General features: G+C 44.5%; 1 protein-coding gene across 3 annotated transcripts in view; it reads left to right on the top strand.

Moving 5' to 3' along the window:
• Nucleotides 1-3,955: 3,955 nt before the first annotated feature.
• The window catches only part of GRIN2A (glutamate ionotropic receptor NMDA type subunit 2A), a 167,125-nt gene continuing 158,916 nt past the window's right edge, over nt 3,956-12,164 (top strand). For all 3 annotated transcript variants that reach the window (XM_050317040.1, XM_050317042.1, XM_050317043.1), the window contains exons 1-2: nt 3,956-4,103; nt 5,480-5,902. In XM_050317040.1, the coding sequence (XP_050172997.1) occupies nt 5,498-5,902 (405 nt within the window). In that variant the 5' untranslated portion in view covers nt 3,956-4,103; nt 5,480-5,497. The remainder of the gene's footprint in view (nt 4,104-5,479; nt 5,903-12,164) is intronic.

Genomic DNA, 12,164 nt, shown 5'->3' on the forward strand with positions numbered 1-12,164 from the left:
TGTTTTCTGAAGAGTGAAATTACCTACATTACTTAACAATGTTCTTTCTGAAAGCAAGAGGAAAATTATAGAGTTGTTTTCCTGAATCTAGGGGCTAAATTTGACTTTAAATTTAGTTGTCTAACGTGTCAGAGGTTAAGCGTCTTTCAGCTGGTACAGTAAAGTAAATGGAGAGAGAGAGTTACAGACACAGTGGCACTCACTGAGTCAGCAACAGAGACAGAAATCTGCCTGGTGCCAGACCATCAGACCCCACATTGCTTCTACTGGAAAATTTGGCTGCTTGTTTCTGTTGACAAGTGTTCTCTGCAACAAGTCATTTTCAGAAAAAAGAAACCTTCTTGTGATTTTAATATTATTTTAGGAGGAACTGAGTAAGAAAAAAGTTCCTGACCTTTAAATGCATGCTTATGTAGCAGGTAGGACTGGTAGGGAAACCCCAGCTGGAAAATATCCTCACAAGTGAAGAATTCCAAAACTTCCTGAACTTGTGTTGTAGCTGCTTTTAGATAAGCTGCCCATATGGAGAAGGCAATCACTTAGGGATCAATCCATCTGCCTTTCAGAATAAATGTTCTCCATGAAAACACTTGATCTCACAAGTGCAGGGATGTAGTCCTTGTTACACTGCTTTTGAAGTGTTCCCTTCTCACACACAAGTTACCAGGGTTAGACACTCAAACGCAGATTTTGTTTCCTTGTTTCTGCTGAGTGAAGTTGACGACTTAACATATTTGCAGCTCCTTAACTTCAGATTAAACCATGCAAATATACCTAGAAATGGACTGTGAATGTCTGTTAAAGCAGCAGTCTAATTTTGCAGCATCTACTCAATTCTGTAGGCAGTGATCAGCTTGAATACAGTGAGGCTTTTGGGAGGACTGCATAGTACTGCCAAGATTAGTCCCACTGTGTTTGTGCAAACTTTTAATGTTTTAATTCTACTTTTTAAAATTTGTACTGGTTTATTGTGGTATTTCACAAGTTTTTACAAGGGTAATTGAGGAAAAATATTTGAAATAATGCTAAACTATTTCTAAATTTAGATCAGTGACAATCATATAGCTCTGACGTTAGAAAATCTGGGTTTTCTTGTATTGGTCTTTCACATAATTAGATTCAGTCAATGTATTGTACACATACATTGTATAATAAGTATTTTCTAAAGACACCATGTCACTTTTAATATTTTAAACATATGCTAATGTTTGAGTCGCATTTTTTCACCATTGTGAATTTCACTTGCATTTGAGGATCTTGAATCCCTGGTTTTGCTGGTGTTCCAACAAATCTGCTGAATGGTAACACTGAAATAACCCTTACACCAGGATGGAGCTGCAACTGCATCTCCAGTAACCGTGACAAAAATGGCTGTAATATTTACAGGGGAAAAGTGTGCATGGAGGGTGAAATGCAGAGATGCATTAAAACATCAAACATTAAAAAAAAAAAAAAGGTGCAGTTGTAGATGTTAATTACTTTCCTTAGAAAGACTAATGCAACATCTGAGGAAGTAATCCCTAAATAAGTTAGGAGGTGAGATCTTTCAAAGGAGGACAAAAACCCAGGCACAGACCTATTGGGGAATGCAATGAAGAGACTGTCAAGAGCAGTAAAGCTGATGCATTGTTAAATGTCTGTGGGAGAGATTTCTTAGTTTTGTGTGTCTTAATGTGGTGAAAAGCAAACCTCAGTGATTGGATGCTTGACATTTATCCTATTTGAACCCAAAGGTTTCCCCTGGCATAGGAGTGGGTCTGTCAAAATGTGTGACATTGCTCTGCTCTGAAGTGTTCAGTGTAGAAGTGCATATGGCTGTAAAGGATGGAGCAGGAGGAGGCCATCCCCTGTGTGGTACTTAGCTGGTACATTCGTTTGTGTTAAACCAAATAAGTTGTGGCAGCTGGAGCAGGATGGTGGAAAGGGGGGGGGGGAAAAAGGCAGGAGAGCAATCAGGAGGAGGCACAGTAGGGTGGTGGAGCAAAGTATTGGTGGGGTGGGGTGTGGTGTGGGCTGGGAGACAAGAACTGCTTCAAAGGCCAGGTGGGTCTGGCACCACGGCTGTGCTGGGAGAGTGGGAGATGGAGAAACAGGCACAAGGCTTTGGAATGGGCGAAACCGAAAGGGTGATGGAACAGCAGGGATGCCCAGATGGAGCCAACTTCTACAGAGCTTTTTTGTATATTTGGCTGCGGTCTGGAGCTTTTAGGGCTGCTTTTAGTGTGTGAGCTGCTGCTCCACGTTCATTCCCCTGAGCCCCACGGCAGGGATTTCTGGTTGACAGCATCTGCATCAAGGGAAAGGACAACACTCTGGGGTTTCCCGGGCTACCAGCCTTTCGCTGGGGGATGTTAATGCGGGCAGAGCGCTCGAGTTTGCCACTCCCGAGCCCCAAGCCTGGTGTTCTCGCCGCTCCCCCAGATCCGACACCCCCTCCCCCGATTGCCTGCGTCTGACTCATTCGCTGGTGCCTGTGCGAGAGCAGAGCGGGGCGGGAGAGGCGGGCGGGGGGAAAGAGCCTTCAAAGTATCCGCGGCTGGTCTGGGTTTGACGAGGCGGCCGTGTGAGCTGTGCCCCTGCCAGCGCAGGGCGGCGGTGCCGGGGGCGGCGGAGCGGAGCGGCCCCGGCGCGCACCCGCAGCGCCGCGCCCGCGGCCCCGGGCGGATCCCGCCGCTCCTCCGGGAACCGCCGGCTCCCAGCAGCGCGGGGGGCTCCGTGCCTGCCGTCCCGGGGAACTGCTGCGGCAGCATTGCGATTGCCCCTCCGAACAGCGAGTAATTAAAAAAAAAAAAAAAAAAAAAAAAGAGGCGGCTGGGGGGAGAGAGAAAAGAGGAAAAAGAAAAAAGGAAAAAAAAAAAAAAAGGATGAAGACGCTTAAACGCCTCCTGCCAAAAGTAAAGAGCGAATCTCAGTTGCGATGGCTCTGCTAAAACTTGATCATGCGGGATTTCAAGCGATAAAAACGGGCTGCCGGGCTGCTATTTACTGCGGCGGGAACAAGTTGCAGGATGAAATCCAGGCGCTGAGGGACCTATTTTCCACTTCACTGTTTGCGAAGGAATCTACTGAAATGACTTTGAGGATCTTTAAACTGGAACTATGTGGAGGGAGAATGCAGTAAGTATTGCCTTTCTGGGGAGTTGGGCAGGGGCGCGGAGGCTCCGGGAGCCGCACAGGGATGTCGGCGGTGCCGGATCCCGGGAATCCGGGCTCGGCTCTTAGTTCCCAGCCAGCACCGAGGGCCAGTTAGGGAATGCCGGCTGCCTTTGCCTGGCCGCGCCAGCGTCCTACATTTAGCCGAGGCTGCTTGAAGAACTATCCTTACGCATATTTACTGGAAATGGGGAATGGAAATCAAAGCAATCGGGCTTCCCGTGGCGGGTTCAGCTAGAGTGTCTCCCTGGGTTTGTTTATGATAAACTGGGAATGAAGCTGTTCCGTTGCAAGAGCGAAAAGAGCTTTATCCCGCACCGCTATAGCTGTGTTCCAGGTTATGCTCGTTTTGAACCTGACAAGAAAACTCCTGCCCTTGACCATGTGAATTAGTTTGCTTCTAGCTGCCCTTTCCAGGTCGGACGTCTCTTCCCTTAGAGCTCAAACCCATCTATTTGACTTGGAAGCAGACGGGCAGTTGGGAGCCCAGGATTTTCCTGACCTGGATAGGGATGAGGGATGTTTCCCGGACGGCTGCGGGCTCTTAGCAAAGCGCTGAAATGCATTTCTAAGCGAAGGCGGGGGGGGGGGGGAACTTTTGAGCGCAGTCACTTTATTTCTGCTCACATGAGGCTGAAGTACATTTCTTCCCCCCTGCCAACCCCGCAACCTGACTAACGGCTTCTCCCCGTCTCTGTCCCGTCCCCGTGTCCAGTCCCCCCTCGCCTGTCTCCCTGTGCGCGTAGCTGCCCTCCCGGGATGCGATGTCGCCCGCAGGCTGCGGCGGGGATCACGCGTGCGGCCGGCGGCGCGGCGGCCGCCCCTGAGCCCGGGCAGCGAGGGGCGCGACATGCCCGCGGTCGCGACATGCCCTGCACCGACAGCAGCACCGGCAGCGACACCTGCGGCCCGTCCGGCTCCCGCCGCCGCTCCGTCTCCTGAGGCGCTCGGTACGTGCGGCCGCGCCCGCCGGGGGGCGCCCGAGCGCCGCGGCCCGGGGAGCGGGGCTCGGAGCCGAGGGGGCTTGTCGCGATAATCGCGGCTCCCCCCGCGTCGGGAGGGGGGACAGGAGGCGGCTGGGTTTGGTTTTTCTGCCGCTGCGGCGGTGGGTGGGAGCCCGGCCCGCAGCGCAGGGGCGCTGATGTGCGGTTAAGCGGGGCGTGGAGCGCTCGCCTCCTCGCCTGCCCCGAGAGGAGGTGATGGTGCTGCCAGCCCTCGTCTCGGTGTGCGTTTCAAGCAGCAGACGGCTCTGACTGATGATGGAGATGGGGCTGGCAGGATGAGAGGGGAGATGTGAGAAGTGCCGCCCCTGATTGGACAGCCCCGTCAGTGTGTTCTGCGTGACGCTTCGCAACAAGCTTGGCTTTATGTGGCACAGGGACTCCCTTCTTGCAGCTTGCAGAGAGCCAGTTATGGGGGTGGAAATCCCTCGGGGCACAGAAACAGAGGGAGATCTTGCAGAGTCAGACCCGCTCTCCCTCTTCTCCCTCCTTCAGATAGTTCAGATCACTTCTGTGTCTCATCTCTCTCCCCATCCTACTCTGTCTATATTCAGCCCCCTACAGAGATTCAGTGAAGACATGAGGTAACCAGTGCAGTGATGCTCATTTATGGAACACCCTCCCCTTCAGCACCGGGGACAACTTTGTGTCCGAGATCAGCAGTTCTGAGATGTTCAAGTCAATGCTGCATAAAAGGAGGGAGAAGAATTAAGATGGAATATTATGCTTCTGAATGTGTTCCAGAAATGCAGTGTAGGCTTTCTTGAGCAGCAGCTGCCTAGCAGAGATCTTCAGAAATAAATCAGCATGGTTTTTGGGATGCTGTGAGATGTATGGAATATGTAGAGGGGGTTTCCAGCAGACCTCTGGCTCAAGTCTCTCATTTTGAGCTAAAGTATCTCTCCCTGTTAGACGTGACTAAATTTTAAATAGATGTTCAGGATGAAGGAAAAGCGATTTCTGTTTTACCTGTTTTAGCGCAGCAAGGTTACAGAGAAGGATGATACTGTCTTTTTTTTTTAATTATGTCAGTCACTTTATTTTTATTGGCTATCCAGGAAGAATATTAATGGGTCTTTTCTCTGAACTCGTGCTACATTTTTTGCCTTGCTTGTGGGAGACCAGCTTAATACTGTTGTTATCAAGCCAACTTTTTGAGGGGATACCAGAGGCTTGAATTGAAACTAAGGTGAAGGATGCATTATAAAAAGCTGCTGAAGTTTGCATTGTGCCCAGATGCTTTCTGTTTAAAACCTTCATTGGAGATCTACAGTATATATTTCTTTCCTCTGTGTTTTTCTTATACAATGTGATTGTTTTTACAGGGGACAAAGCTGGCAAAGATGAGGAAAATTGGCTGTGCTCTCCTGGTACTCCAAGCTCTTCTGACGCCTTTGGATCTTGTTCGTGGAGCAGAGAAAAATTATCCCATCCTGAACATTGCAGTGATTCTGGGAAGGACCAAGTACATAACAGAGAGAGATATCAGGGCTCTCTGGACCAGGGAAATGTCAGCAGACCTGACTGTTGATGTCAATGTAGTGACCCTTCTCGTGAACCAGACTGACCCTAAGAGCATCATAACACATGTTTGCGACTTGATGTCAGGCACCAAGATCCATGGAGTGGTTTTTGGAGATGACACTGATCAGGAGGCAGTAGCTCAGATTTTGGATTTTATTTCATCTCAGACTTCTATTCCAATTCTTGGAATTCATGGCGGGGCCTCCATGATAATGGCAGATAAGGTAGGAAAAGTTATTACAAGCTTTTACTAGTCTAATGTGCTTTATTGTGTCGGTCTCTATCACGAGTAATCAGTACAAGCAGTTCAAAAAAGATGCTTCTAATTGTCTCTCTGTACTTTAAAGAAAGAAAATATATGCATAACAGTGTCCTTGTTGATTGCTCATCAAATACTTGGAAATAATTTGGAGTTTGTGCCTCAAACTCAACTTTTTGACACTATAAAAGCAGCCCTAATGAAATTTTAGCCTCCAGCACATTGAATGGTGGTTAGCCTAGAAATTTTAAGAGCAAATATGGCACATGGATGTAAAAACAACCTCAAAATAATAGCTTAATGAAATAATTTTACATCTTATTCCCAAAATCATGAACAGATGTTCTGTGGTGCTTACAAGAAATAGCAAGTGATAGATGTGAGTGTGTTTGAGGACAACAGTAGTAACAGGACAATAATGTTAACCCAGACTTTAGTGATCCACTACAGTCTATAAGTTAAGTAGTCTTGCACGCTTGAACCAGCTCTCGTATTCCCCACATTTAATAAATTAGATTTTTGTTAACTGGATACTTCCCCTTTCCTACTGTAGTTCGTGCAAACCCATAAAGGGGTTGCCTGAAATCTGGAGGTAACGACAGATTGTTTTGTTGGAAAACATCTCTTTATGTAATCTCTTGTGAGACTGGAACGACAGAAGTGACTCATGTCTCAAGTTCTTTAATGCTGTAACAATTTTGTAGAAATCCTTGCTGGCACTGCAGCATTGATGTTGTGCAGTGATCACTGCTGCTCCTGAAGCAGGTGCTTAGCACCAGGCAGGGCTGAGCTCTCTGGTATGGATTGCTGACAGTCAGAGGAGCTCCCACTGTGGTGTAAAAGAGAGAGTTCAGGTGTGGGAAGTCACTGGTTTTCCAGCACATGAGGCTTTTCAATGTTAATTGTAATTTATTTCCTGATATTTCCATCCTTTAGGGTTTCTTATTTGTGGAATATTATTGCTTCTCCTGAATGACTTTTGAATAGTAAAGAGCTCTCTGAATACATCTGAAAAGGAAGTGGACCAGACATATTATTTTGTAACTTGAGGGAGAAATAGAAGCAAGAAAGTGACAATGATTAATTATGATTGAGGAATCAGCTTTGAACTTTGGAAACTCTTTACCTCTGGAAAAGACCTTTTCCACGGGGATAAGAGATCTGTTTCTCTTGGTATTTTGAATGGTCTTACTTTTAAAACTTATGTCAAGGAGAGGACAGTAAGTGTTGAATTATGGCAGAGATTCTGTAACAACGGCTTTGACATCTTGATTTATATGGAAAGATCATTACAGTCAATGCTACTATCTTAGATATAATTGCAGTGACCAAGTTACAGAGGCAATTAGTTCATGTGTTTTTAAATTACTGTACAGATTTACTTGTCTTTATAAAGCTATCTTTATATATATTCTGGACTTCTGTTGATACATATTTCACTCACCTGTCTCTGCCAGTGTAAGAACACTTGAAGGTCTCAGCCAGTGCTGAATCAAGTTCCCCACTCAGTAGCAGATGCAGGATGTTACTGATAGAGATCTATTTTTTACTTTTATATAGAAAATGAATAGACTTTTTTCCTTGTCTCAGTGAGTGACTACTATATTTATTGTAGGCTAATATTGTCATTATCATATTGCCATCTTTGATTTTTAGGGGTTATCACAGTTTGCTGATCAAACTTTTGTGATGAAATTTGACTTCTAAGATTTCCACTTGGGAAATCAGAATTGTCTTCTGTGTGTTAAAACAATCTAACAGGGCTGTCTCCAGTAACTTGAATTGGCTAAAGGAATTGTTTGTTCATGTAACTGGAATTGCCTTAATTTTTAACTTGGCCTGTATAATGTGCAATGTCTTTGCAGCTGAGTTTGGAACATCACAGTGATGAGACTTGCATGTGTCACTCCATTAACCATTCATTTAGGAATGAATTCCTGGGAGCTGAAGGCGAAATTCACAGTGCTGTCATAAAGGCAGGGGAGATGAAGTCTGAGGGAAAGGGACTGCAAATGCAAAATCTTTCGAGTCAGTGTCAGGATTTCAGCTGAAACAGAAGGATGTTGGCTGAATTGTGAAGGTTATTAGTTTTTCAAGTGTTCTGTTTTGTCTCATGCATTGAGATGTGCAAAAAAAGTGGTCCTGCTCTTGCCTGTGAATGTAGTTCTCTGACACTCTAATAAGGCCATTTCACTTATACCCTTATCATATGTAATCTGTGCCAGGTGGCTGTTATATGATGCTTAACTGTCCTAAGCTGAACTAAACTGAAGGCACAGAAATGAGAACTCATCTGTAATTCTCTGTACTGCCGAAGACTTACCGAATGACTCAGAAGAGATGAGCTTGCCATATTCTCTATGGCTAATAAATACTATGTCTATGTGAATCTGGCATGATGAGCCATACCTTTAAAAAATAAGAAGTTGTTCTAGGTTTCTAAAGATGAGAGGTTCCCACATGTGGAGTTTGCAGTGATTAATGCAGGACGTGCAGCTCTTGAGGCACCGAGTCCCTGTGCGAACATCTGCAGTGAGCGCTGTGTAGTCTAGACTGCCTCCTTGGCTGGCCCAGCTGGCTCCTCTCTGCTTCAGTTTGCTCAGAGTTGGCCTGCACCATCTGAGGAGAGTCATTGCATGATTCAGACAATGAAAATAGGCATGTGAAGCCAACAAAACCAGAATGTTTTCTGAACCTGGCTGATCTGTTGTCACCTGACGTCAGTTGTCAAAGCCCTACCAACAAACCAGTGTGACACTTGAGGGTGTACAGCACCTACCTGATCCCAGCTGTGCTGTAGAGACACCCTTTGGACAGTGCCACATGCTCTGCCTCCAGCTGACTTTATCACCTGCTGTTGGCAGGAACTCTCCTGCCAATGAACTGCTCCTTGGCTTTGGTCCCCAGTTCTGCCACAGACGTCAAACATATTCAGATGTGGGATAGTCTACTGAAACAAGATGAGAATTGTCTGGGGCATCTGTGCCAACCTGCTGTGCATCAGCAGCCCTTGGAGGATGCTGAAAACAGGCTGACTGTTTATTCATCTTGTATCTCTTGACATTTGAGAGATCTCAACACAAACATTACTTAGGAACTGTTTTCTGACTTGAGTGTTTGGTTTCAAACATAGTTACCTCTGTTTCACCGCACACTTTGATTATAATGATAGCATTTGTGATACTTTTTAAAAACAGGACATCGTGATTAGTTCTGTGTCAATAGGGGGAAAAAAAAAAAGACCCTACATATTTTAAATACATCCAGGAATACTTGGTGTCTTTGAACCACACTGCTTTTGCCCATTGCAGAATTAAATCTTTCTAACTTCTCATTAGAAGTCCTTCTGAAAGACATAGCTTGAAGCATTTTATTGTTGTGGAAACACTCACAGTTACAGTACTAGTCAAAAAGTATTAAAGGTGAGGGTAATTTTCCAGAAGGGCTATTACGAAGTGATAGTTTTTGAAACCTCTCTGAAAGTGTTATGCAATATAAATAATTGCTTTTTGAAAGGATAAGTACTATATATTATTGTATTATAATTTTATAAGAGCAGTGGAGGTTAGAAGGGACTGCTGTAGGTTTTCTAACCCAGCCATGGCTCAATGATGAGCTGACATGGAATTCAGATCTATTCAAGTTTTGAATATCTCCATGGATGTATATACACCACAGCTTCTCTGGGCAATCTGTTTCAGTACTTAACCTTTCTCACCATGAAAATATTTGCATGGTGAGAAAGGTTATCTCATTAGAATTTCCCTTGATACCACAGGCTCTCGTTCTTTTGCTGTGAATCTGAGTCCAGCTCTCTCAGTGTAACTGTAGGCTGCAATTACACCGTTCCTTACCTGTCGCTTTCCTGGAGAAAAAAGAGTTCCCTCAGCCCTTTCTTGCACTTCTAGACCTCTGGACTCACTTGGGTATATTGATGTCTTGTATGGGGAGACCGAAACAGGACAAAGGACTGCAGATGTGGCCTCAGGAGTACGGGAGAGGGGAATAGTCCCTCCCCTGGAGCAGCTGTGCTCCTGCTAACGCAGCCTGGTTAGGCTTTGCTGCCGGAAGGGTGCACTGCTGACTCATGTTCAGCCCGTGTTGGGCCCCCCATGTCCTATTATATTTAATAAAAAAGGCATCTCACTGTGAATAAGCAGTGAGTGAAACTGCACTTTTAAATCTTTTTCCTTCTTTTGGTGGATACTTTTCAGGTACTTTACTGAAATACTTGCAGATGTTTGCATTACGTGTTTTTTTCAGCTCGTTATGGGTATGGCTGTGATTGCCCTGTTTTTTCTCATTCCTGAGATGCAAAAACTGTGCTGCACTTGTGCAAAGCAGAGCTCTAAGCCCAGCCTTGTAAGTGTGATCAGAGCCCACCTGGACTCCTGGCTCTGGTACTGAGTATTTACTCTGCCTTCTCCCTGTGCAGACTTTGTCCGCTGCTCCTGAAGTTCCTCCACACATCTTACACCTTCTTTGCCAAATGTCCCCACAGCACAGTGACCATCTAAAAAAACAAATAGGTTCAAACCCCACACTTCACATTTGCACTATGCATAGGTGTGCTTCAATTCTTATGCTTTCAAAATGGTTGTGATGAATGGCAGGGTGTGTGTGGGGTGTAATTCCCACATCTTCCATGTGTGTTGTGTAGATCTTTGTCCAGCTCGTTTAGTTGGCCTCTAAGAGCAGTTCTGTATTTTTTCTTATAGAGAGTCTTAAATTTACGGTTTTCTATAATAGCTTCTCATTCCTGCCCTTACTGATAACTGATATTAGCATGTGTATGGCACTGTACTTCTGAGCTTGATATTAACTTTGGCTTTGTTACTGCAAAAGGCTGGAAGATTAAACTGTAGGTATATAAATACTTTAGTGCAAAAATACCAATATTCATATAGCTGGTGTTTCAGGTCTAGAAATATTAGCTTGCACTATTCTGTTGCACACAATACTTCCAGATTCTGACTCATTTAAAGAAGCAATTGAGTTTGATTTTCTTCCCCTCTAGCTGTACTAATGCCCCTATGGGAAGAATAACTTTTAGATATTCTAATTTTTATTTTGAGCTGCAGTAAAAATGTAGCATTGACCTCCTTGCAAATCTGTGTTTACTCTTCCATATCCATTAAAGTCAATAGATATGTACTTTTAAAGAAGATTCTTCTACATCCTTAAAGATTTTTAGAACTACAATCTAATCTGCAGTTTTAGGTTTTGCACACATGTGTAATGACCGCTGTATTAAATGATTAAAAGTCTGCTTGAGATCTGTCTTGCCCAGGTGAAAGAAGTGAGTGGATATAATACCCTGTGGGTTTTTTCATCAGAGGCAGTGCTGTGTGAGGTGTGGGGATGGAACCTGCTGGTTAGATGTTGCTTTTCCTGAACTGGCATCTCTAGGAGAAAGTAAAGCTCCAGCAGCTGCTGCACTCGCTGCTTTCAGTTGGGTCTTGGAGCTCAGAGGAGCGTTATATTAATGATGTGATCCTTGCTTTCCTGCTCTTCCTCCCACTCCATTTCATAAAGGATTTTCCTAGCTACTTCTGAGGCAATTATATTATTCCTCATTCTCTTATCCATACAAATTTTTCCTTCTTAGTTTAGCACAGGAGAGTATGGAGGACTTTCTGGAACACGGGGAGAGTTGACTTGAACTCTTATGGAGCTGAAGGGAGGGATATTTAATTTAATTTTCCTAAGTAGAAGGAAGACAATTTTGAAAAGATTAGGAATTTCTATAACTAATAAGCAGATTGTAGGAAGTGGAAGTCTTCTGGAGTTTACTTGATTTTTCATGTAGTTTAGGTGTGGGTAAGTTCCTATTTTTTTTGCTGCATTTGACAGTGTCAGCTAAGCCCAGGGTGGTTTCCTATAAACCACTCTTATTTAAGAGAGAGGAGTGCTTGGCTTCACTTGGATTTTAGTTCTTTACAGTAAGCAATGTCTTTTCATCTCTCAGAGGTACTGTTTACTTTCTCTTCAAACTGTTCTTATGGTTCTTGAAAATAGAAATCCCTAAGTGTCTTTGTTTTGAGCAACAACATTTTAAAACCACTAGCAAGTCATTGCTGTAGATCATCCATGCAGTATCTCCAAACTATTGCCTGCCTATAGGTAATTATAACACAACAAACTCCTGAGCTGTGAAAGTAGGACACCAGACCTTCAGCATCATTTTCTGCTTGCAGATATTCCTAGCGGCATCTTTGGAATTTGTT

Source organism: Myiozetetes cayanensis, unplaced genomic scaffold (genome assembly GCF_022539395.1).
Source record: "Myiozetetes cayanensis isolate MyiCay16 unplaced genomic scaffold, myiCay2020 scf20-37, whole genome shotgun sequence".
NCBI lineage: Eukaryota > Metazoa > Chordata > Aves > Passeriformes > Tyrannidae > Myiozetetes > Myiozetetes cayanensis.